This window comes from Poecile atricapillus, chromosome Z (genome assembly GCF_030490865.1).
Source record: "Poecile atricapillus isolate bPoeAtr1 chromosome Z, bPoeAtr1.hap1, whole genome shotgun sequence".
Taxonomy (NCBI): domain Eukaryota; kingdom Metazoa; phylum Chordata; class Aves; order Passeriformes; family Paridae; genus Poecile; species Poecile atricapillus.
In genome coordinates, this window is record NC_081289.1 from 36,920,889 (window position 1) to 36,942,245 (window position 21,357).

A 21,357-nucleotide genomic window follows, 5' to 3' on the forward strand; every position below is an offset into this window, starting at 1 on the left:
AACTAACTGTACAGCTATGCTGATTAGAAAATGTTTAATTTCAGCAAATGCTGCTTTTCATCTTCCTTGAGTGCAGTAATACTTCTATTCAAGTCTCCTATCCAAGTGCCAGTTAGTCCTTGGAGCACACAAAATCTGACCAGCAGCAGATAAAAGACAAAACCAGAAGAACCTTATTGCTTTTCACAGGCACCCTATTCTTAGCACTAATGCTACATATTTATTGGTAGAGAAGTTATTGTTATGACAATTTTGCTTCAAAATGTCTGTTTGCAAGATAGCACTCTAAGAAAACAAATCTGAGGGTTATGAAGGAAAGCAACTCGGTAGGCTAATTTACTTGGCATTTTGCTCTTAATTTTATTTGAACTCACTTCTATATCTTTATTAAAGATTTTTTAAAATGTCATAACCGTTTGAATGTTGTCACATTAGGTTGCTATAGCTCCAAACGTTTATTTCTTCTCCGTTTGGGACTATGAATCTAATATACAGTAACGTGACTACTTGAGGAGCTACTACACTTTATGTCAACCCAGCTGCTATGCAAGTACATAAAATTTACATTATAACAATCCTGATGTTAATTTTCATTTTAAAAGCTGTTTGCCAGGAACGATTTCTCAGCTTTTGATATTTTAGCTAATTGAAACATTTTCTTGCCAATATAACCAAATACACTAATGTTTATTGTTAATTAGATAAATTTGTGCTGAATTCAGTTTATCAGAAGTGGGTGGGTCATATATACATTATTTAAACTCCCCTAATTTTAAAACAGCAAAATATATTTTTAATCTGCTCTGAAAACTTTTAATAGCAATTTTTCCACAGCTTCCCTAATTCTTTATAATAGTGTTTAAATACCCTTGCAGCGGAAAGCTTTTATTCATGTGCAACCTTGAACTGCTGTACTTTCAAGTCCTCTGTGGTCTGCGAAAAGAAAAGCGGGTGAGGAGAAGAATGCTACTTTGCCCTTTATCCCAGCATTCCAAACGAGCCTGAGGTGCACAGGTGCTACACGGGGAAATAGTTAAAAAAGGACATTCAAGCACTTATTTCTGTACACCATGGTCCACCTAAGAGAAGGCAGCAGAAACTCAGCGTAACTCTGCCACACTGCGACACCTTTTTTTGGATGGCAGCTGACCACACTCCTTTTTCTTGTGGACGGCAAGGGCAGAAAAACCAGAAGGCTGCCGACAAACCTCGCAGAACTCCAGTGAAATTCCACCTTCGTGGATGGTGTTTAACAGAGGCCTCCATGTTCACACAAGCTGCAGCTGACCGACAAGAGGTGGCCGCCACGCGTCTGTGACCTACCCCTCGCGGTGGAGAGCTGCTGTGTGCGCTGGGTTTCTTAAGGGCGGCCGGCCGCGCATAGTGCTTAGAAAAGAGGTGATGGATGGCTGGGCTGACAAGGCCGACGCCTTCGATCATCCAAAACGGTGAAAGGCTACATGACACGTCCCTTAATCCAACGCCCTGCACAATGCCAGGAACCGCCTCTCCCGGCTCCGCCTGGGGATTTCCCATCCCCGAAGGCAGCCTTCGGAGCAGGGCCTCAATCCAGGCACACCGCTCCCCGTGCCGCTACCCAGGCCCGGCCCGGCCCACCGCCCCCGGCCCAGGCGAGGCCGGGCCGCCGGATCCGGCCCCGCCGGTCCTCCCCGCCCCGCGGCGCTGCGGAGCTCCCGCCCTCGCCCCTCTCTCTTCCTCCGCCGGCAGCTGCGGCATCCCCGGAGCGGCGGGACCGGCAGCGAACCGCCCTCCGCGCTCGGCCCGGGCTGCTGCCATCCCTGCGGTCCCCGGTCTCTGCCCCGGGGCGAGCGCGGTGAGGCGCGGGCCGCTCGCCAGGCCGAGCTCCCGCAGCACAGCAGCGATGCCGGCAGCCCGCGCCGGGCCGCGCCGGGCCGCTCTGCGCCCTCAGCATCGCGGCGGCCCGTGCGCGATGAGCCGCCCACCCTTGGGCACCTTCTCCGCCCCGCTCGCCTCCTCCTCCCACGGAGCCACCCTCCTCCTCCGCCCCCTCTCCCTGCCAGCCTCCTCCCCGCCCTTCCCCGCACTCCACGCCGGTGCCGGAGCCGCGCGTCACTCGGGCTCCAGCCCCGCCGCAGACATGGCGACACTGACAGCGGTCCAGCCGCTCACGCTGGACAGAGGTAAGCGCGACTGCCGCGGCTCCCCCGCCGCGCCTCCCCGCCCGCCCTGGCCGGGGGCCACCGCAGCAAGCGCCGGGTCTGCCCCCGCAGCTCCAGCGCGGCTGCCGCTGCCGCGGAAGCGCTCCGGCCCCGCAGTGCCCGGGGCCGCGGTGGCGGGGGCAGCGGGGAAGCGCCTCCCCGCGGGGCTCAGGTGGGCGGCGGGAGAAGGTCTGAAACGGAGGAGATAAAACTTTGTGCGGGCAGGGGCCAGGATGGGGCAGGTATCCCGCCGCCGGCAGCGCGGCGGTGCCGCGGGCGCAGGACGCGGCTCCGCGATCAGCGCTCCGGTCCGGAGGCGCTCCTTGGCGCCGTCCCCGCCCTGCGGGGCTCCCCGTGGGCGCCCCCCGCCGTGGCTCGGCGCCGAGGCTCCGCTTCGCCACCCCCGCAGGTGGCTCGGCGGGGGATGCTCGGTGGCGGGGCAGCGCCGTTCCGGCAGAGTCCGGGAGCCCGAACCTCTGACGAGAGCGTCGTTTGCCGGCAAAATGCGGCTTTTTGGGGGCTTGCGCCGGGGTGTGCAGGGAAGGGATCCGTGACTGCAACTTGTTCGTCCGCATGCAAAAGAACGGTGCTGCGCATTCCCGTGCACAGTTACTCGGTCCGGCTGGGGAGAGCGTTGGTATTTGGGCAGCCTTGAGGCTGTGTCAGTAACCCTATTCAGGTAGCGTAAGAGGGTGCTGAAATCTTGAAGTTTACAATTCAACTTTTGCCTCAAGGCTGTAAAAATTGAACCTCTCTCCCTTGCAGTGCAGTTATTCCCGTAACATGGTTTACCAGAATCCTATGATTTAGATTTCTGTGTCTTACAAGGGAGAGCAATTTTGCTCCTACCGCTCCATTGAGTCCATCAGCTCCCAGTACAGCATTCTGAAGTGCCAAGGTGTCCTTGTTCTTCACTTACACCCAGAGGCTTCAAGAGGCTCCCAGTCCCTGTAAATCTTGTACTCTTGAAAGCATCACTGAAGCCAGCACCTTGGGGTTTTAAGTGTTTGGGGTTTTTTTTTCTGAAGGATTAAGATGGTTTGTTGAAGTAAGATGGAGTTTGTTGTTTTGGTTTTTTTTTTCAGTGAATCCTATGCAAATGAAACACAAACTCAGTTTCAAAATTATAAGAGAAGGGTAGAGCACCTTTCTAGAACCCAATTAAGAGCAAAACAGCCCACAAAGTACTCCAAATACAGTTTGCTGGGCTTAGATTCCAGCATTAGTAAAAAGGGAAAAGCTAAAGTTATTTTTACTGAAATTACAAAGTGTTAGCCTGCACTTTAAATTAAACTGCTCAGAAATCCACTGTGTAATCTACAGTTTCACCCTAATACTGTTTTCAGTAAGCAGGACAAATCTACTTTCTGGCAAAGGGTTGAACAGATGGCAATCCATTAGCAAACCTGACTTTTCAAAGGAAATATTACTATTTTAGAATTACACATCCCTTTTTGTAAAACTATTCTTTAAAAATTCCACAATACACAAAAATGCAAATTAGTCCTAATTTAAATATAAGCATCTGTTGTCTGTGTCCAAGATATGCCTAACCATTTGGCAGGCATGCCAATGTTACAGTCTCCCTGGTTGTCAGCCATGGCTGGTATTAGTGTGAGTGAGATAAAACATCACAGAGTGATAGGATGTGATGTGCAAAACAAAAACACAGGCAAGAGGAAATAGATTTAAATAGCACACCTGGCCTGCAGAAGGCCATTTCATCAGAGGGGTACACTTCACCACTCGTAACATGCTGCTGCATCAGCTGTAGATGATGGGCTGAAGCAACTCCAGAAGCAACTAGACTAAGCCAGTGCTTCCAAATATTTCCTCTGTAGTCTTTCTTTCACAGTCATGGGAGAGGGAAAGTTCTACATACTGAGTGAGATTTTCTAGATTCCTGTTGCTTTGGTTAAAGCAGATGAGCCATGTGTACTGTCACTATGCCTTGCACCTCTCTGCTGTGGTCTAGGCATAGCCCTGAACAGTCTTGTACCCTCATATGAATTTCACCATGTACCACAGGGAGCTCAGCACAGCTAGAAAATAGGGAGTATTTCAGGGGAGGTCATATGGTTAACCTTGTGTTTCTGGGGGAATTGCTGCTTGATCTCTGTCCAGGAGGTGTTCTGCATTGCTCCTTATTATGGGTCATTGACATGGTAAAACATCATAAGGATATATACATTAGAAATCTGAATTATGCTCTGATGTGGTCTCCTCTTGGACAAAATATATTGACTGTATTCTATTACATAGATGGGAGCTTTCTTAAAGCCTGACGTAAATGGCATTCATAACCTGCACAGTAAAATGAATTACCATTTAAAGGTGAAGGGCATGGGGTGTGTGAATGATTGAGAGCCAATTATATTCTGGAAGATTACTTCAGTCCAAAGCACAGGAATTAATTTCCTTAATTCCTATCATCATGTGCCTTTCTACCTGCACAAATGTGTGCAAGTTCCATTAGGGCTTTTTAATATGTAGAACAAGTTCACAAAATAATGGAAATTTTAATCACTTACAATTTAATCTCTAAGGTTTTTGCCTGACCTTTACGTGGTACTGTGTTGGGAATAGGGGAAGAAATCAGCAACTGTTTCAGGAAGGGAACCTAAGGCACTACAGGGAGGAGTGGTGCCACTTTAGTGGAAGGTGGCATTTGGGAGCTTTGGGAGAGGAAAGTGCCTGCTGGGTGTCTTCCAACAGCCAAGTGAGTCTTCTCTCTGAGAAAGTGCTCCCTTCCTACCTTTATTGTAGATGTCTTGCACCCTGAATCGATAGCACCCTATCAGTAATGCATCCAGGGTCCATCAGAGCTAACTGGTGGAATTTTCCAAGCAGATTCAAAGCTTAAACCTTCGAGGTATAGGGAGCTAATACCTTGTTTCAGGTTGAGACAAAGTTACAGTAATGTCTTCAATAAAATTACAAGCAAAAAAACAGCAAACTTGAGGGTTTTTTTCTTTTTATTTTATGTTCAAGGTCATCGATTTTGAAGTACATTCCCAGCTTAAGTTACCTTCATTAAAAAACCCAAAATGGTCACTTCAGTCCAAAAGAGAAAAGTTTAAAAACACCTAAAGAGTTACTTTTCACTTCTTCCATAGGTCTGTCTTTAGTAAGAACTTTGTTGACACTGTTACAAACAGCTCTGGTTGCAGTTGGCTGACATTTTCCAACAGTGTTTATTTGTACTGGCATGCCTCTCATCACATCTTACTGCCTTTGCCTCTCCTCTCAACATCCATTGTCTTCCACAGCGCCGTTGCTTCACCCTACTCCATGACCAACAGTAGCTGCCTTTCCCTTTGTTATCCAGAGCCCCAGGTTTCCCTCGCATGCTGCCTTCTGTTGCCTTGCTCTTCTCAAAGCCCTGGTACAGTTAACTCCATTGCTCTGTGCGCGTTGTCCTTAATCTTTATCCGTTTTCACTGTTCAGCAGCCCAATTTCCTCTTCTAATCCTCAGTTCTTCTGCTGTCCAGTGACTCTCGACATCTCACCAGCCTGACATTGTCTCAAATGCTGCATACAGATCTAGCGACAATGTTCTGCTTTACTCCAAGTGCAGTGTCATCTCCCCCAGCCAGTTTAGCCTCCTCATGGTTATGTGAAGACCTCTTGGGAGTTCCTGTGTGCTGCAGGTACACATTCTAAGCAATGAGAAATTAAATAAGCTTGTTGTGGATAGGATCACTTAGATTGTTTTAGCACAGTCTGATGAAAGCATTTTCTGCAAGTTCCATTACCCTCCTGGAAATATTTTAGAAGGGAATATATTTCTGTGCTTCCCTTGGCACACATTTAAGGAGCGGTCATATGGAGGCCTGCAAATTGAAGGCAGCATCTTTTTAGCTATGCATTATAGATGTTCCTCTCTATCTGAACTTTTTTATTTGACTCAATGTCTGACGTATTTTTCATAAACCTTATTTTAATTCAAATTTCACTTGTTTTCTTCCTTACAAGATGAAAATTGCTTCAAAAGAGAACTGACCATATATTTTCTCAAACTGCTGCACAATCCCAGTCCCAGTTCCTCTGAATGGGATCATGAAAATGGCAGCTTTAAAAGGGTGCGTTCTTGTTTTTGAAGATACACAATTAGCCTATACAAGGACCATCTCTTGATCAAGAACAAGGGAATATCTTTTCATATGAAGGGGGACTTTCAACTGTCTTTGGTTAGTAATCCATGTAGACTGTTTTTCTCTAGTTACTATTCATGTCACTGATAGTTTCACTTCTTAATGTGACTGAGGGTAAAATAAACTTGAATAAGCTAAATATACAGTGCTGATACTTTAATCCCTATGAAGTTTCATAACAAGGTCATAGCTATTGGCTATTGATGAACTAATTTCTCTTGATTTCAAATACATCCTTGGAAATTGAATGATTTTATGCTGTTTGACAATAATGTGTAACTGAGTTCTGTTGTTTTTTACAAATTCAAGCAAATATTTTTCCAGTGGAGTGGGTGTCCCAAAACTTCCTGAAAATCCAAGTATAGAGCACAATCAAGAATATCAATGGACTTGGAATTGCCATCAACTGTTAGACAAATTTTAGATGTGGTATTAGATGGCACCTGACCATTAATATATGTGGGTACTTGCTAGAGTACTCCTCCTTCCTTCATCTCTTCTTGTAATTTTTCTTCTCACTATGTCCTCATAGCCTACATATCTGGGGATTTTTTCTGCATCTGTGCCCATATATGTGTATAAAACAGAAATTGTATCAAACATAAGTTGCATTAGACTGTGCATATATTATTATAATGTACGTTATCTTGGGAAAAAAATAAAACATACTCATCAGGAAGAGAAAATCAGATTCATAAAGTGTGTAATACAGTCCTTGACAGGGGAGCAACATAAAGCCAGATCTCTTTTGCACAGGGTGAAGCCCTGTGGAGCAGTGCTAAGTGATGTGCTGTTCCCTGCCTGGCTGCCTGTCTGTCATGGGGATGTCTTCTCTTGCTCTTCAGCCTAGCATGCTAAAATTGAAAAATCCTTCTGCAAGTGCCACACACTTCAAGTCTTACATTTCTCTTCTTGATGTGCCAACTGAGGGCATGTAAATAACCAAATTCATTCTTCCAAGAAAAAAAAAGTCTATTGTTTGTAGGGGCAGGAAAAAAAGTGACAATTCTAGTTTCAGGTTAAAATGCTTTTTTACATCAATATGTTACCATTTATTTGATTTTTTTAAAATGCGTATTTCTAAAAGGATGGATTAAGGTAAGTGGATTGAGACAGTGGTTTGTGGGTGTTGACTGGGATGTTTTATGAGGATCTGTGCAGCTGAAGCATTGGTTAGTTAGGTGTTTAGTTCAGCTGGGTCACCTGAACTTTAGAGCTGAAGTAGAAGCAAATACATGACACCTCTAATGTTCATGAGTGGTGTAAAAATACATGGGCTTAAAATTTAATACACTTGTCCAGCTTAAATGTCTCTGTAGAGACCACCTGAAGAGGTGCTGGGGCACATGGGAGCTCTGTGCAAGGTGGGATTTGCCTGAGATGGCTGGGCACCCATAGGAACACATCTTTTAGGTTGGGCTTCCCCTTGCAAGTAAGGCCTTGTCCTCCAGCCCAGAGTGGTGCATGGTGACATGGAAAGTGGGAGCTGCACCTGTATGCAGAAAGATGGAAGCATCTTCTACAAAACTCATGGCAGCTTTTAACATTAAGTCACCTTGAAGTGTAGAGGGGGAAAACCTAAATTCTCAGTCATGTTGTCTTCAGAAACATGCAACTAATAAGAAGGCAGAATCTGCAGAAGATGGATGTGCTTTCAGGACAGGTTTGTGAGGCACCTTCAAAACTGATAGCAGTGCAGGGGTCTTCCTGCTATCCCCAGATGAAAATGTTCTTTATCCATGGTAGCAGTGAATGAATCATTTTAGTCTACGTGAATGTATCCTTCATAGAGGAAAATGGTACAGTGAACTCGCACGTATCCTGCTTTTGACTCCCCTAAGAGCACCTCCTATGACAAGCAGTTGCAGGATTCTCCATTTGCAACAGGTTGCAAGAGTACTAGTGATTGGAAGGCATGAGGAATACTATTTTCTATGTTGTAAATATATACTCTCTAGAGATAATGTTGAAAATGAAGAATTTATTTTCTAAATAACATCCCTGTGCTAGGTCATACATATTTTAGTTTCACACTGAAATGTCTGAGAGACATTTTTATAACTTCAGAAAAACATGTTAATTTTTTGATATAGTTGTAAATAAACAATTTTCTTAATTCCATCTTATTGCTTGAGTTGGACTTCTCTGATGATGTTACCAGAAATAAAGTTTTTTTAAAAATGTAGCAAGTGAAGTCATCAGCTTTTTGTAGAAGATTATTTGTCCTTTGAGTTCACTGTTTCAGGACACGTATGTGCCAATTTCTCCTTAACACAGATGACCTTCATGCAATTGCAAAAAGATATAAGTACAAGTTTTTGTCTAACCTGTATTATTTGAATACAAAATACTGTTCTTGAAGGCAATGCAATAGAGTTTGAAATATGAATTAAGTAAAACTATCATTTCCAGTTATTCGTTAGAAGCACAAATAATGGGAAGGAACGATTTAAGAGGAGAGCAAGCTAAGTCAATGTTTTGAAGCACATAACTCTAAATTTGTGAGTTTGCCTTCCATCATATAGAAGGCAGACTCACAAAACATTTGTTTTACATGATGCATTTTTGACATTTTTAAAAGTAGTATTTACTAATGTGCTTTGAACTGTACATGTATGTATAAATCCAGGCATTTTTAAAGTTAATCTCAGATTAATCTTCTTTGAGACATTTGCTGAAGAATCAGCCTCTGAATGAGAAACATTCAACTGTTAATTCTCCATTCAGATGAGAAGATTTGATTGATAATTTTTACATATACACACATTTACATACAATAACAATGTTTTCCTGAGTGTATAAACCACGATCTTGGGTCTTAGAGATGTTAAATAAAGAGGGAGATGTATGTACATATTTGAGAACTTGTTTTACTAGGGTCCAAAAGGGAGTGGTTAAATAAACCTCAAATTTCTCAAATGCAACTTAGCTAAGCTACCAGGAAATGCACACATATTCTCATAATGTGTTGCTACCCTACTTCTTCTTTACTAATAATTATAAGAAAAAAGAGATTAAATAATCTTGATTAGAAAAAAGAGATTAAAAAAATCTAGATTAGAATACCATACATCAAGACGAGATCAGAGAATGATTGTTCTTTATTTTTTGAAAGATGCAACAGTGAAGTATCCATGAATACACAGAGCATCAAAGCATTGATTTTGTTTCCGTTCAAACAGGGATAATTGTAGAAGAAAGAGTTTTTCTGAAAATGGTCTCTTAATTTATTTCTCCTGAACCAAAGTTACATTTTATTCTGGTTCTTTTCAGTAAAAGCCCATGTTTAATCACAAATCCTTCACATCTACTAACTCTTTAATTTTCTATTTCAAGCATGTCTTCTGAAAAAGTAAATCTCCTAGACCTTAAGGAATCAATTTGCCTACAATCAGTTAAGCATTGGGGAAGAATGTACTTGAAACAGATTAGGTGGATAACTGTGGCCATCAGGAGCAGTCCTAGCCCTCAGAAATAGATTTATCATCATCTCTTCACTTTTCGATAGACTTGGCAGCTGTGTTTTTGTGAAACGGTACTTACTACAGCAAAAAAGATAATATAGCTGTTCTTTGTTCTACAGAGACAGACCAGAGAAACTTGAGAGGGCGTGGTGGCTTTCAAATCTATGAAGCAGTCATTGGAAAAATAGGTGGTTGTATGTCTGATCTCCTCCGTAGCCTGACAGTCTTGTAACATGATAGTAATAGCTATGAAGTTCCTATACATCACCTTTGCATCCTACTGGTACAACTATGTGAAAGTGTGTGCCTCTCTTATCTTAGGTAGATACCTTGGAAAATCAAGCTGCAACCTGAGAGGAGTTCTAGTACTCCTGTTTCAATTATTGGGGTCATTCAACATGTAGGACACCAAGCAACAGAACTGCAAAGGTGACAGTGAGCTCTCTATTTCACACGAGTTTTCTGTTTCAAGGTTTTGTTTGTAACTTGCTGCAGCAATTCAACAGTCAGAGACTTCTTCGAAAATCATATTTGTTCCAAAGTTGAAAGCTAACAGTGATCAGTTGTTGAAATCTGCCAGCAGCGAATGTGTACTGCCTCGTTTTGCAGGGATTTATTAACAAAGGATTTTATTTATATCACTTTCCTTTTGCTGTTGTTGGTTTTCACCTACACACTATGAAAGAACAGGGGTTTTTTTTCCTTTCCTGAGAAATTACTAGGATATAACCAAGTACCAGAGAGATTCAGTCTGCAAAAAGCAGTATCGTTAAATCCACTAAAATTTAAGACAGAATATTAACTCTCTTCTCCTTACCTAAACCTACAAATAAAGTGTTAAATGTGTGTATGTAATTATTGTGTTGCATTCACTGTTTTGCACAAATTACGTATTTTCACTGTTGTCTCATTGGACTCCTACCATGTAGGAAAATAGAAGATAAAATTCTGGTTCTAGACTTCAAGTGACAATTTGTATTGTCACTATGTACACTTGCCAGTAGCCCACAGCCATCTTTCTCATCTTTCTGGTAATCACATGAAGAGATTTAAGGCTAAGATTAGCTGGAGAGATAAGAACTGAGGGGAGGCAGCGGGAGACTCTAGTAATGACATACGAGCAGAAAAAAAGTGAGAGTTACTGCTTTGGCTCAAACACAGTGCCTGTTGTGAAGGAGAATTAGCATCCCTAAGTTAACCCTACCTCCCTTTGTGAGACACCTGTTGGGTCCTTTTTTCCCCCCTTTTCCTGTCTTCTTCCCTGCCAACAAAAATCCCTGTGATATAGACTAAGAACACACACTGGAAGTCGCAGTGTGGGAAAGGCATGAGGTTGCCCATATGGCCAATAGTTTTGTTTCGTGTTGCTCACATAGTGTGTATAAATACTTGATTTTGCTTAGGCAGGGGAGCAAGAGAATGGATTTTAGCTAAGATAAAAGTGTTTCTTTCTGTTTTTCTTTCTTCAGGCTAGCTTATTCCTTGTAATAATTTCTCTTTTCTGTTTCTAGCTTAGGCAAATTTTCAATTCCTTCACTGATTTGAATTCTTTTCCTCTTGAGAAAAAAATACTATATACTTGAGGTTTGAAACACAAAAGTAAATATTATGTCTGAATCATCAGGTTATGTAAATGTATCAACCTTTTGTTTTTCTTTTAATCTGGGATCAGAATCTCTATATTGTTTACATTTGCAATTCCAACCAAGTGTCCAGAGTGCTTTTGTTTAGTGTTTAAAGGAGCTTCATGCCATTGTGAGCAGTGTCTGCCGACACAGAATTGATCCTGCAAGATCAAGTGATGTGATCAAGAGACACAGAGGCTGATGAAGTTATCAAGGCATCACTTTACCTGATGTTTATTGCTACAGAAGACAGCAGGAAGTTTCCTTGCTTTCACATAATTCAGCTTGTAGGAACTTACTGAATTAAGGCTGGGTGTATTCACCATACTGAATTTCTCAGCAAGTTACAGCTTTCCTTCAAAGTATTTTTTTTTTTTTTCCTGTTTTTTCACAGTTTCAAGAGGTCAGACAGAACATCATTTCATATGTCCTGTGTGGGTAAATAACTGCTTTAAACACCTGCAATCTCTATTTTTTAAATAAACACTTTCATAAAGATTAAGAATTTAAATAACACAAAGTCAGAAACTACGGAATACCTTGCTTCCTGCAAGGAACAAGTGTAAAATAATAAATGCTCGTATATTCCTGATATAAATAATATATACTTACTTGAATACAAAATAAACTTAATAAAACTGTTGTCTTTTTGTAACATATTTGTACCCAACTGTACCTAGTCAAAAAGAAAGCATCAAAATCATGTCTCAACATTTCTATTCATCAGTAAGTGGCTAACTGTAAATCACAGTTATGATCACAGTTATATGCAGCACAGGTATGATGAAACATTATAAAGTCAAAACTGCGTACAAAAGGAAGAAATTTTACCTTTTAAAAAAAGGATTTTTATCTTCCTTTCCCTCTTTTCTACAGCTAATTTAGGGGAAAAAAATCACAAGATTTTGTTGTAAGTACTGCATTAGAAAATACCATATTTTTCATTGCTCTTTTGTTCTATGTTTAGATCTTTTATCTTAAGGGATAACTTGGTGTCTTGTTTTCACATCAATGCTATGTCCAATGTCTTCTATACAAAGCAGTGGGTGCTGTCAAATGTAAAGGGTTGTTGTAGCTGTAATTTCATCTTTCTCACAGATGGCAAAAGCTTCTGGTGATAATTTTCAAACTTGTATTTATGCACCTCATCCTAATTGCTTTAGAAATTGCAATGAAACTAATAATTTGGAAGAAGAAAAATTATACCAGTGTTTAAAAATTATTAGGCTTTAAGGTTAATTTTAAATGCTCCTCTTTGAAAATTCTAATTGCGTTATTGCTCTTCAGGCCTCGAATTAAGCCAGTGAAACTCATCTTATTGAAATGATCCTGAATTATCCATTAACTTTTGCTTTACCATTCTACAATTCATTATTATTTCTTTAAAAATAAGCACTGGAAATGTGGCAGTACCATGACACTTTCTCTAAGTAACTGTTGAACTCTTAATAGCTCTAGGTGCTCTACAGCTCAATTTCACACATGCACAAGCAAATCAAATCTCAAATTGCTGACAAAGATGCTCCTGTGACTTATGTTAGTCATGTGAAGGCTTCAAGGAAAAAATTGGACTAGTTCTGTCTATGTACAGTAATGAATATGCTAAGAAGATTGACCAAAGTAAAGCAAATACAGTTCTCACAGTTGGCCTTCAAGCTAGGTTAAGGCTATGAAAATCCCTAGCTCCAGACAAGAACAAAAGTCACTAGTCAAAACTTAATAGAATAAGAAGCAGGGCAAGATTATTTAAGACATTGTAGACATTGTAAGGTTCAGAGAACACAAGGAGCATATTTTTTCATTTAGGGGGACTTTTGAATGTTGTATTTGAGTGAGCTAAGCAGAATATTCAGGAACAGTTTGCCTGAAATGTCAGCATTTCAGTGTTTGCCCAAACCAGCCAAAGTGACTGAAGTATCTGAAGAGAGCACTGAACGGCACTGAACTGATGCTGGATTGCAGGGTCTCAAGACAGTTTTCTGTCTGTGATCACAGATGGCACTGTGTGGTGATTTCACATTGATTGACATTTGGGGAAAAAGTAAGAAAACACCCACAGAAGTGATTTTTTGACAGAAGCTGCTGGGAGCTTCCTCTGTACGTGGTGAAGACCAACAGCTGGTTAGTTCTGAGAATTGTCAACATTTTGTACCATTTAGAAATTAGATCTGCATCTGTGAGATTCACATTTTAAAAACATTGGGCTCAGGAAATCTCTCTGCTTCTGGCCTCGAAAGGTATCAGAGCTCTGGTGAGGCCAGCCCCGCTCCCCTGTGGTCTGTGGGGCCTGGGGGAGGCTGGGCTGGACGCCAGCAGCTCCTGGGTAGAGGATGGAGGCTGCGGGGCAGCGACTCCAGGCTGGACTAGGTCACACCTGCTGACATCTTGCCAACACTAAGCCCCTCCCAGCCCACATTGACGGCTCCAGGCCCAACCAGGACTGCCCGCCCCTCACAGCATCTGCCAGGCAGAGGGAGGGGCCCAGCGTGGCCTGAAATCCATCATCTTGTCTGCGGTGGCCCCATCTGCAGGCACCTCTTTGACTAAACAGATGAGACTTGCAGATCTTGTTCCCCTCTTCAGGGAGAGAAAAGGACAGACTGATGACATGTAGGAAGACAGCATGAAAACACCAAGGTCAGTAAAGAAAGAGTCAAGCCTCAGATGGAAGGACAATGAGGAGATGCCGAATGGGGGTGAAATATTCTTTTGGTAGGGCCATGGAGATGGACATTGATATACTGAAATATCTCCTTTAATTCATGAGAGAGTATGGGGGGGGTGAAGTATTCATCATACTAGATCATATAAGATCATACTAGATCTAAGGCGTCCATTGATGAAGCCAAGCAGATATTTGAGTAGCTGTGATCCCATGAGAAGCTTGAACAGAGAGATGAGAGCTGATGAAGACCCTTTGCCCCCAGGGAGAGAAGAAAACCTCTGTTTCCAGAGATGATCACAGAGACAGATGAAGAGAACCTTTGAACAACTTGTCCTTAAAATAATACTCCATGAGTTCATGGCCCTTGGACACAGCTCTAGGAGGGCTGTGAAAATGGGAGGAATTTCACGATACAGAACTCTTTCTCCCGGGCTGCTGCTATTCGTGGAAATGAAAAGCCACAAGGAAACTTTCTTGTGGAGAAGTCTCCCTGGTGTGACAAGAGAAAACTCTTCTCCCTACAAGAACTGATGGAAGACTATTGTATAGTTGCTACTGCTTTAACATCCCAACATAGGTTAACATAGGTTTTGTCTCTATGTGGTCATTTGGGAAAGGAAAAAGTTGGGCAGGGGGAGGTAAGGTGTTTTGAAGGTTTTATTCTGATCCTTCTTATTCTTGTAGTCCTGTTAATAAAGTTTCTTTATACCTTTTAAGTTTTAAGCCTTTTTTGCCCTTCCCCTAATCCATGTCTCACAGCAAGAAATGAGTAAATGCACTGGTGATTTTAGCCAGTGCTAAAACCCACCACATTATTTGGTGCATTGGCCAGGAAACTCAAATTGGTGAATCTAAACCACTGCACACTGCTTTCCCTGCAAATAAGCTGTGTCCTTTCTGTAAGTTATTTTGCAAAACCAGACCAGCCTGTCTTGTTCCTTGTTGCTGCCAAAGCTGCCGGAAAAACTGTGGTATATAACACTGCCCTGGGTTGTGCAACAGTTGTGTCACAGGCTCTGTGTCTGTGAAATGGACTGAAGCAGAGAACCTGGATGTGTGTGGTGTGCTTGAGAAGCTAGAGCCAAACTGAATCTGAGCACAGCTCAAACATATAGACTAAAACAAAGTCAGATGAGTAGCCAGAGATAATGAGACTTTGGGGGGATGTATGTAGAAACTCATGGGGATTTACCCTTAATGTTGTTGAGGGCAGTCATCTCACACAGGCAAAAATGAGAGAGACAGACACACACTCAATTATAGCTCATGATTTCCTGGTTTTTTCTCATACATTAAGAAGAAAAAAAAAATCCATAAACTAATTACTTGTGGCATTTTTAAAAGCTTTAAATCAAAACCACATTGTCCTGCCTTGTAATGACACTTCTCTTGTCAAATATAACTTTTCTGTGGTACAATGTCTCCTGGACCACATGGAGATAAATTTGCATGAGCCTTTATGTATCTGGATAGTGAGAGTGGGTTTCATCATACCAATGTAGATGTCTGATGTGTAGGATGCAGGCATTTTCATCTGAGGTAATCATCTAGTCTTCCTTTATAGTCAGCGAAGGGACAAGGCACTCCAGAGTATGATTCATTTTGTGTGAAGTAGGTCAGATGAATTGTAGCCTCAAAGTGTCTGTTCTTCCTCATTGACTGTAACAGAAGTTGAGGGTGAGTCCCTGAGCTGTCCGCATCTACGTCAAAAGTGTGGCAGCTGAAACCCTCACCACAAGATGAGTCATGAGAGCTCTGTACAGTTGTTCTTTGTTGTTTTAATTTATGTATTCATAGTAATATTTAACCACAGGACTTTAAAGTGACAATGCATTAAACCTGCAACTGCTACCCGTACAATCTAAACCAGAATGTGAAAGCACTGGCAGTATTATTATTAATTAAGATTATTCTTATTCTTGCTTATTCTTATTAATTTGAATAGACCTTACAGATGCGTACTATGAAGTGTTAATGATATTTCTATTTTCCAACAGTTTAGCTCATTGCTTCCTGTACATCGAGTGTGATTTACCATGGTGAAGTACATCTTTAAGCTTACTGATTAGCATGAAATTTGGGGCAAGACAAACATATCAGTTTAAATGAGAAAAAATTTTATCTTTCCCTCAACATATCTAAACTCTCCAGATTAGACTAAATAAACAAATTTATGGAAGGACCTCTGAATTTAAGAGAGCACTGTGCTGATAGAGAGGTACCAAAGAGGTGAGTGGAAGCATATTGGACAGTCTGGTATTGTAAGAATAAGACTTGCCATGTTGTAGAAACCAGTGGCTGACAGCAGAACTCTAGTAATACAAAACATTTTCCAGAGATAGACACTGAAATTTTTCCAAAGCTGGTGCTTTAACCATGAAGTCACATAAATACTTTCATACAATGTACTATGGTTGTTAGCTATGAATTATGAATAAACTTTGCTAATCACCACTGAGTTTTGATTTCCCAGCCATTGATTACCTGCTGTCATTTGATAGTGTTTGGAGAAGATTGCTAAATATAATAAAGCATCCTGCATAGGCCTGTGGAATTATGATAAAAAGTTGACAGAATAACATAAAGAGTTCTGGAATGTATTCTCATGAGCTTAAAGGAATAACTAAACCTGAATCCAAGTATTAGAGGAATGAAAAACTACTGGCAATAAGGACCTTTTATGTCATGCAAATTCTTCACCTTCAGCTTGATTAAAGGTCTACAGGCACAACAGAAAAGAGCTTGCAAATTTCCAGGATTATTATTCTCTAATGCCATGGTGAAGCTAGTGAATATTTTAGAGACTTAGCAACTATCTTTGCTGTCAATTTGTAATGATGTTTTACCTCGTTGAGGTATCAAAGGCTGGTGTTTATGCAGCACAGTTACTTTTCCTGGTAGCCAGCATGCTAATGCAGTGAAAGTCTCCAGAACTGACAGGAATGAGGCATAGAAAGACCTCAAGAAGATGAGAAACCTGTTTTCTAATACTTTGATAATACAAGAAGCCACCATATTTTGGCTTTGGGAGCAAGCAAACAACTTAATTCCAGGGTACTTACCAGAAAAAAGAAACACTGTGTTTCTGTGTGATTACTGTTTTGACCCAAAGTGATATTACATAGCATGGCAGCTACTGTTAAATTGCCTAATATTCTCTTAAGTCAGAGGATAATATATTTATTTTAAAGATTGCATACCAATTCTCTTGTAGACTAGATCAAAAAAGGAAGGTTAAATAGACACTTACCTTGGTAGATAATTTTGCAGTATAAAACATGCACTACCTTCTTTTTCAAGAGTCACTCAGGTATTAAATGGGACACATTTAGCATGATAAAATAATTTGCTACAATTTCCCCAATAATTTTCAAGCTGACTAATCTGAAACAAACATAAACTCTGCACAAAATCTACCAAATTAAAACCTCAGCCTCAACAGCTTTCAGAGAATGCTGAAGCCTGGTCTACTCAATTTTAGTGGTAATGTGAAGGAGCACCAAGTTCAGACCAGACAGGATTCATTCTCTGGATTCAAAATTTGCTTTCAAGTTGTAAAAGCTGTATTAGAAAAAGAATTTGTGTTTTAAACATCTAGCAAATAAAACAGATCAGTCTACAGTGCTCACATGAACAAAAGCCAGAAAGTAAAAACCATATATAACAGAACAAAGTGATAACTAAACCAGATGACCTTTTTTTCAACTTTTTTCCAACATTTTTTTTCAACTCAGCTGTACATATATGTATACATGATGTATACAGTGTTCCACTTGTATTGCAGTACAGTATCCTGCTACTTCTATGTTCTAGTGGTTTCTCCAAGAGTTTCTAATCTTCTGCTTGTGTCCTGCTAGCAGTGCAAGTGGAGCATCATTCAAATGAAAATACAGAAAGAACACTTGAAATGAAGATTTTTTTTTTTTCTGAGAGTCATGCTTTTCTTCTGATGAGTGCACTTGATAAAATGCATTCCACCCACCCAGCCCTCTGCCTTCTCTGTGTTCCACTGATAATGTGACCCACCACACTGAGAGTATTATTTTCTGAAAGGCTGTAGGCAAGCATGATGATTTTAAGAAAAAAGAGGAATGAATGTTAAACAGAATGTGAGAGAGAGGAATTGTGCATATGTATGAGAAAAAAAAATAAATTAAAAGTCTGCTGAGAGTTGGATTTAATAAGGGAGGGAAGTAAGTGCATATTCCTTTTAAGATGTATGTATCATGGAATACAAGAATAATTCTACCTACACCATCAGTCAATTCCTACCAATTTGTGGGATATGAATGGGGGAAATGATGATAACCACATCCACACTAGTTTCATGTTAGTATAATGGAGTTCAAATTTTGGAAAATGTTTGAGAGTAGGCAAAACAATCGTTTTCAATAATAAGTATCTTTGCTTCAAGAGAGGACAAAGGAAATACACAGATAAAAAGTAAGGACGTTTCATTTAAATAAAACTTAACTAATTTTAGCATAATTCCAGTAATTTTTTAAACATATGTCTATGTAAATATCCACAGACTCTTTTCATCCATTTGCCCTTTTCACAAATATATAAGAAAATGGTATTTAAGAACAAATCCTTGGTGATAGGATTTACAAGCAAAACTAGTTAGATTTATAATCAAAGATGGATTGGAGACAAGAAAAGTATCCTAGCAATATTTGCCAAACATATGACGTCAACAGGGGCAGATTCCCTGCTATATGCTTTATTTAACGTAACTTTAAAGTGTTACTCATTGTCACTCATATCACTTCTTTGAGCAAGCACATACTCTAGTTTTAGCTGGAGTATCTCTCACCTTGAGAGAATCATCAGGAAGAAGTCTGTGCATCACATAAGCTCTTGTGCACTGCTAAATTTCACTTTTTAACCTGTCCTAATGCTTCCCCCTTCAAAGTTATTAATGGGAGGAAATACAGCCTATTTCATGAGGTCATATTTTATACATTCACATTTTTACATTTTTAGGCTGCTCAAAGTCGTTGGTTTTGTGTAAAGTGCTATATTTTGCTCTTGACAAAGCATCAGCTGATAACCAACAGCTTTGGCCCTGAACATATGCCTCATTTTCTTTCTCTAATTTATATACTGTTCTCTATTCTGTGAGCTGTATCCCACAAGTCATTGCCAGATTGAACGAGCTATGGGCCTCGTGGTGACATGAGAAAGAAGACTGCTTATTGTTAATGGATAGGTGAATAATAAATCAAAGTAAGAACTTGGGCATCGGCATACATGTATTTTAGCATGCTGGATGAACTTATGACGTGCAAAAAAATCAGAATGCTTTTGAGATATTCTGATTTTGTTTACCTCAAATCACTTCTGAGTCAGAAAGCTCAGTAATCTAGTATTGGCAAATGACAACTTTGTAGGCTACACAGTAAATACCCATGCTAGACACTTCAGCCAGAGGATGAATTTATCATTTGTATTGTAACACTCATCACTTTGAGTGATTAATTATCATCTAGAGTCTGACCTATGCCTTAACTTTTTTAGATTGATTAACATACCTAAAGCTTTTTATGTTTCCTTCCAATCAGTACAAATTTCTCATTTAATATGGTTTATTTCAGGACTACAGAAATGTGGGCTGTTTCCCAGAACTTTGAGATGTAGTGATGACACTTCAAAACAACTGCAAAGTAGCAACCAATCTGCCATATGTGGCATTATCTTTTACAGCTATAGCTGGTGAGAGGTGAAGACAGTTCAAAACTTCGCTGAACTGGACTGGATAAAACCACAGTCTGATTTAGATTATGTCAATGGCTATTGTGTATAACATGAATTACAGAGGCTTTATATGATCCATTATAATTGGCTGTTGAAGCTTCTTGAGAATAAATTATACAAGTGCTTTGTGGTGTCTGATATATCAGTTTGCATCAAGTAGTAATAACTGGGGAGTGTGGATTCAGTACTTAACTAGCTACAAGTCTTGTGTGGCAGATAAAGAAAAATTCCAGGGCAAATTATTCAATAGCTTTGTTAAAAAATCATTGTAACAACATTATTACTAAGAACATCAAAAATTATGTTAGGTTTTTATGTTTCCAACCTTAATGATTCTTTGATTCCATGTAACTTAATGTTTTGTCATTCTTTTGCACTCTTTTGAAATGGTTCTTGCTGAAAGTGTATTTACTGCTACTCAAAACCATCTTTTTTGATGTATTAGCTCTTATCAGACATATTCTTCTCTCTAGAATCTAATTTTTCTGTTGATTTCCATGGCCTTATTATCCCAGATCTCCTTTAGGTTTCTTATCATCACTTCAGTAAGTGTTTTAGCGGGATTTTGCTTGATAGGGCTGTGATCTGGTAACATGGACTGGATGCCCAGTAGCAGCTGAAGCGCTGCTTGGAGGAAAAGCTCAGGTACAATTGTTGAATGTAGGATCAGGTTAGTTTAATCTGAAAGTTTATGAGCTCCAAGACTGTTCTGCTACAGCCCACTAAGTGAAACCATCCTCCTGAAAGCAGCACTGTGTGCTTTCTGCTGTGCTTCTTATGATTTGAACTGTCTTTTGGCAAATATCTCTAAAAAAGCTTGAGAATTGTGGGGTGTTTGTTAATCTACTAAGGCAGAAACTAGCATGCCTAGTAGTTGGCTGCCTCTTTTAATTAAACTGTAAATTTTTTGAGGTGTCATCTTCGCTTTTCCTAACGTTGATGCAGTGGATAATAATGTTTTTCTTATAAACACAAATTTATTATTATTATTATTATTATTATTATTTCTTTTCCTATTGCAGCTCATCCACTGTCATGTGTTTTTCTATTTCCAGAAGATTTCTCATGTCTTTGTTGTATCAGACATCTGGTCAGTATAGCTCAGTTACAATCCAAGGATTGTAAGAACTGTTTCAATTAGCATAATCTCCTAGTCACGAACAGTATGATCTTTGTCATCAGAAAGGAGAATTGTATAAGGTTGCTTCTAGACATTGTAGTAGTTCTGGACTTGTGTGGTTGAAGAGGGAGGTGGGGGGAGTTTCTTCTGCACTTAAAACACAGAATTAAAATGCCTTAAATATTGTTCTATCATTTAGTACTATCCATTCATTTCTTCACTGGGATACAGACCTAAGTTTAGCAGAGTGGTGTAACTGGCCATTAGTGGCTCTGGTGGCTGTGCAAAAGACACAAAATGTGAAAGTGACCACACAGTAAAGATGGCAGCATTGCCAGGTTCAACTCTGCCAGCAAACTTAAAGGAAAAGCTGGAAGGCAGCCATTAACTG

The 21,357-nt window shown here is 40.4% G+C and overlaps 1 protein-coding gene across 2 annotated transcripts in view; it reads left to right on the plus strand.

Moving 5' to 3' along the window:
• The first annotated feature begins 1,674 nt into the window (after nucleotides 1-1,674).
• LOC131573839 (protein lin-7 homolog A) overlaps nucleotides 1,675-21,357 on the plus strand; it is a 48,322-nt gene continuing 28,639 nt past the window's right edge. Inside the window, exon 1 of one of the 2 annotated variants that reach the window (XM_058828124.1) lies at nucleotides 1,675-2,162. In XM_058828124.1, the coding sequence (XP_058684107.1) occupies nucleotides 1,883-2,162 (280 nt within the window). In that variant the 5' untranslated portion in view covers nucleotides 1,675-1,882. The remainder of the gene's footprint in view (nucleotides 2,163-21,357) is intronic. The other variant, XM_058828123.1, reaches the window with a different exon arrangement.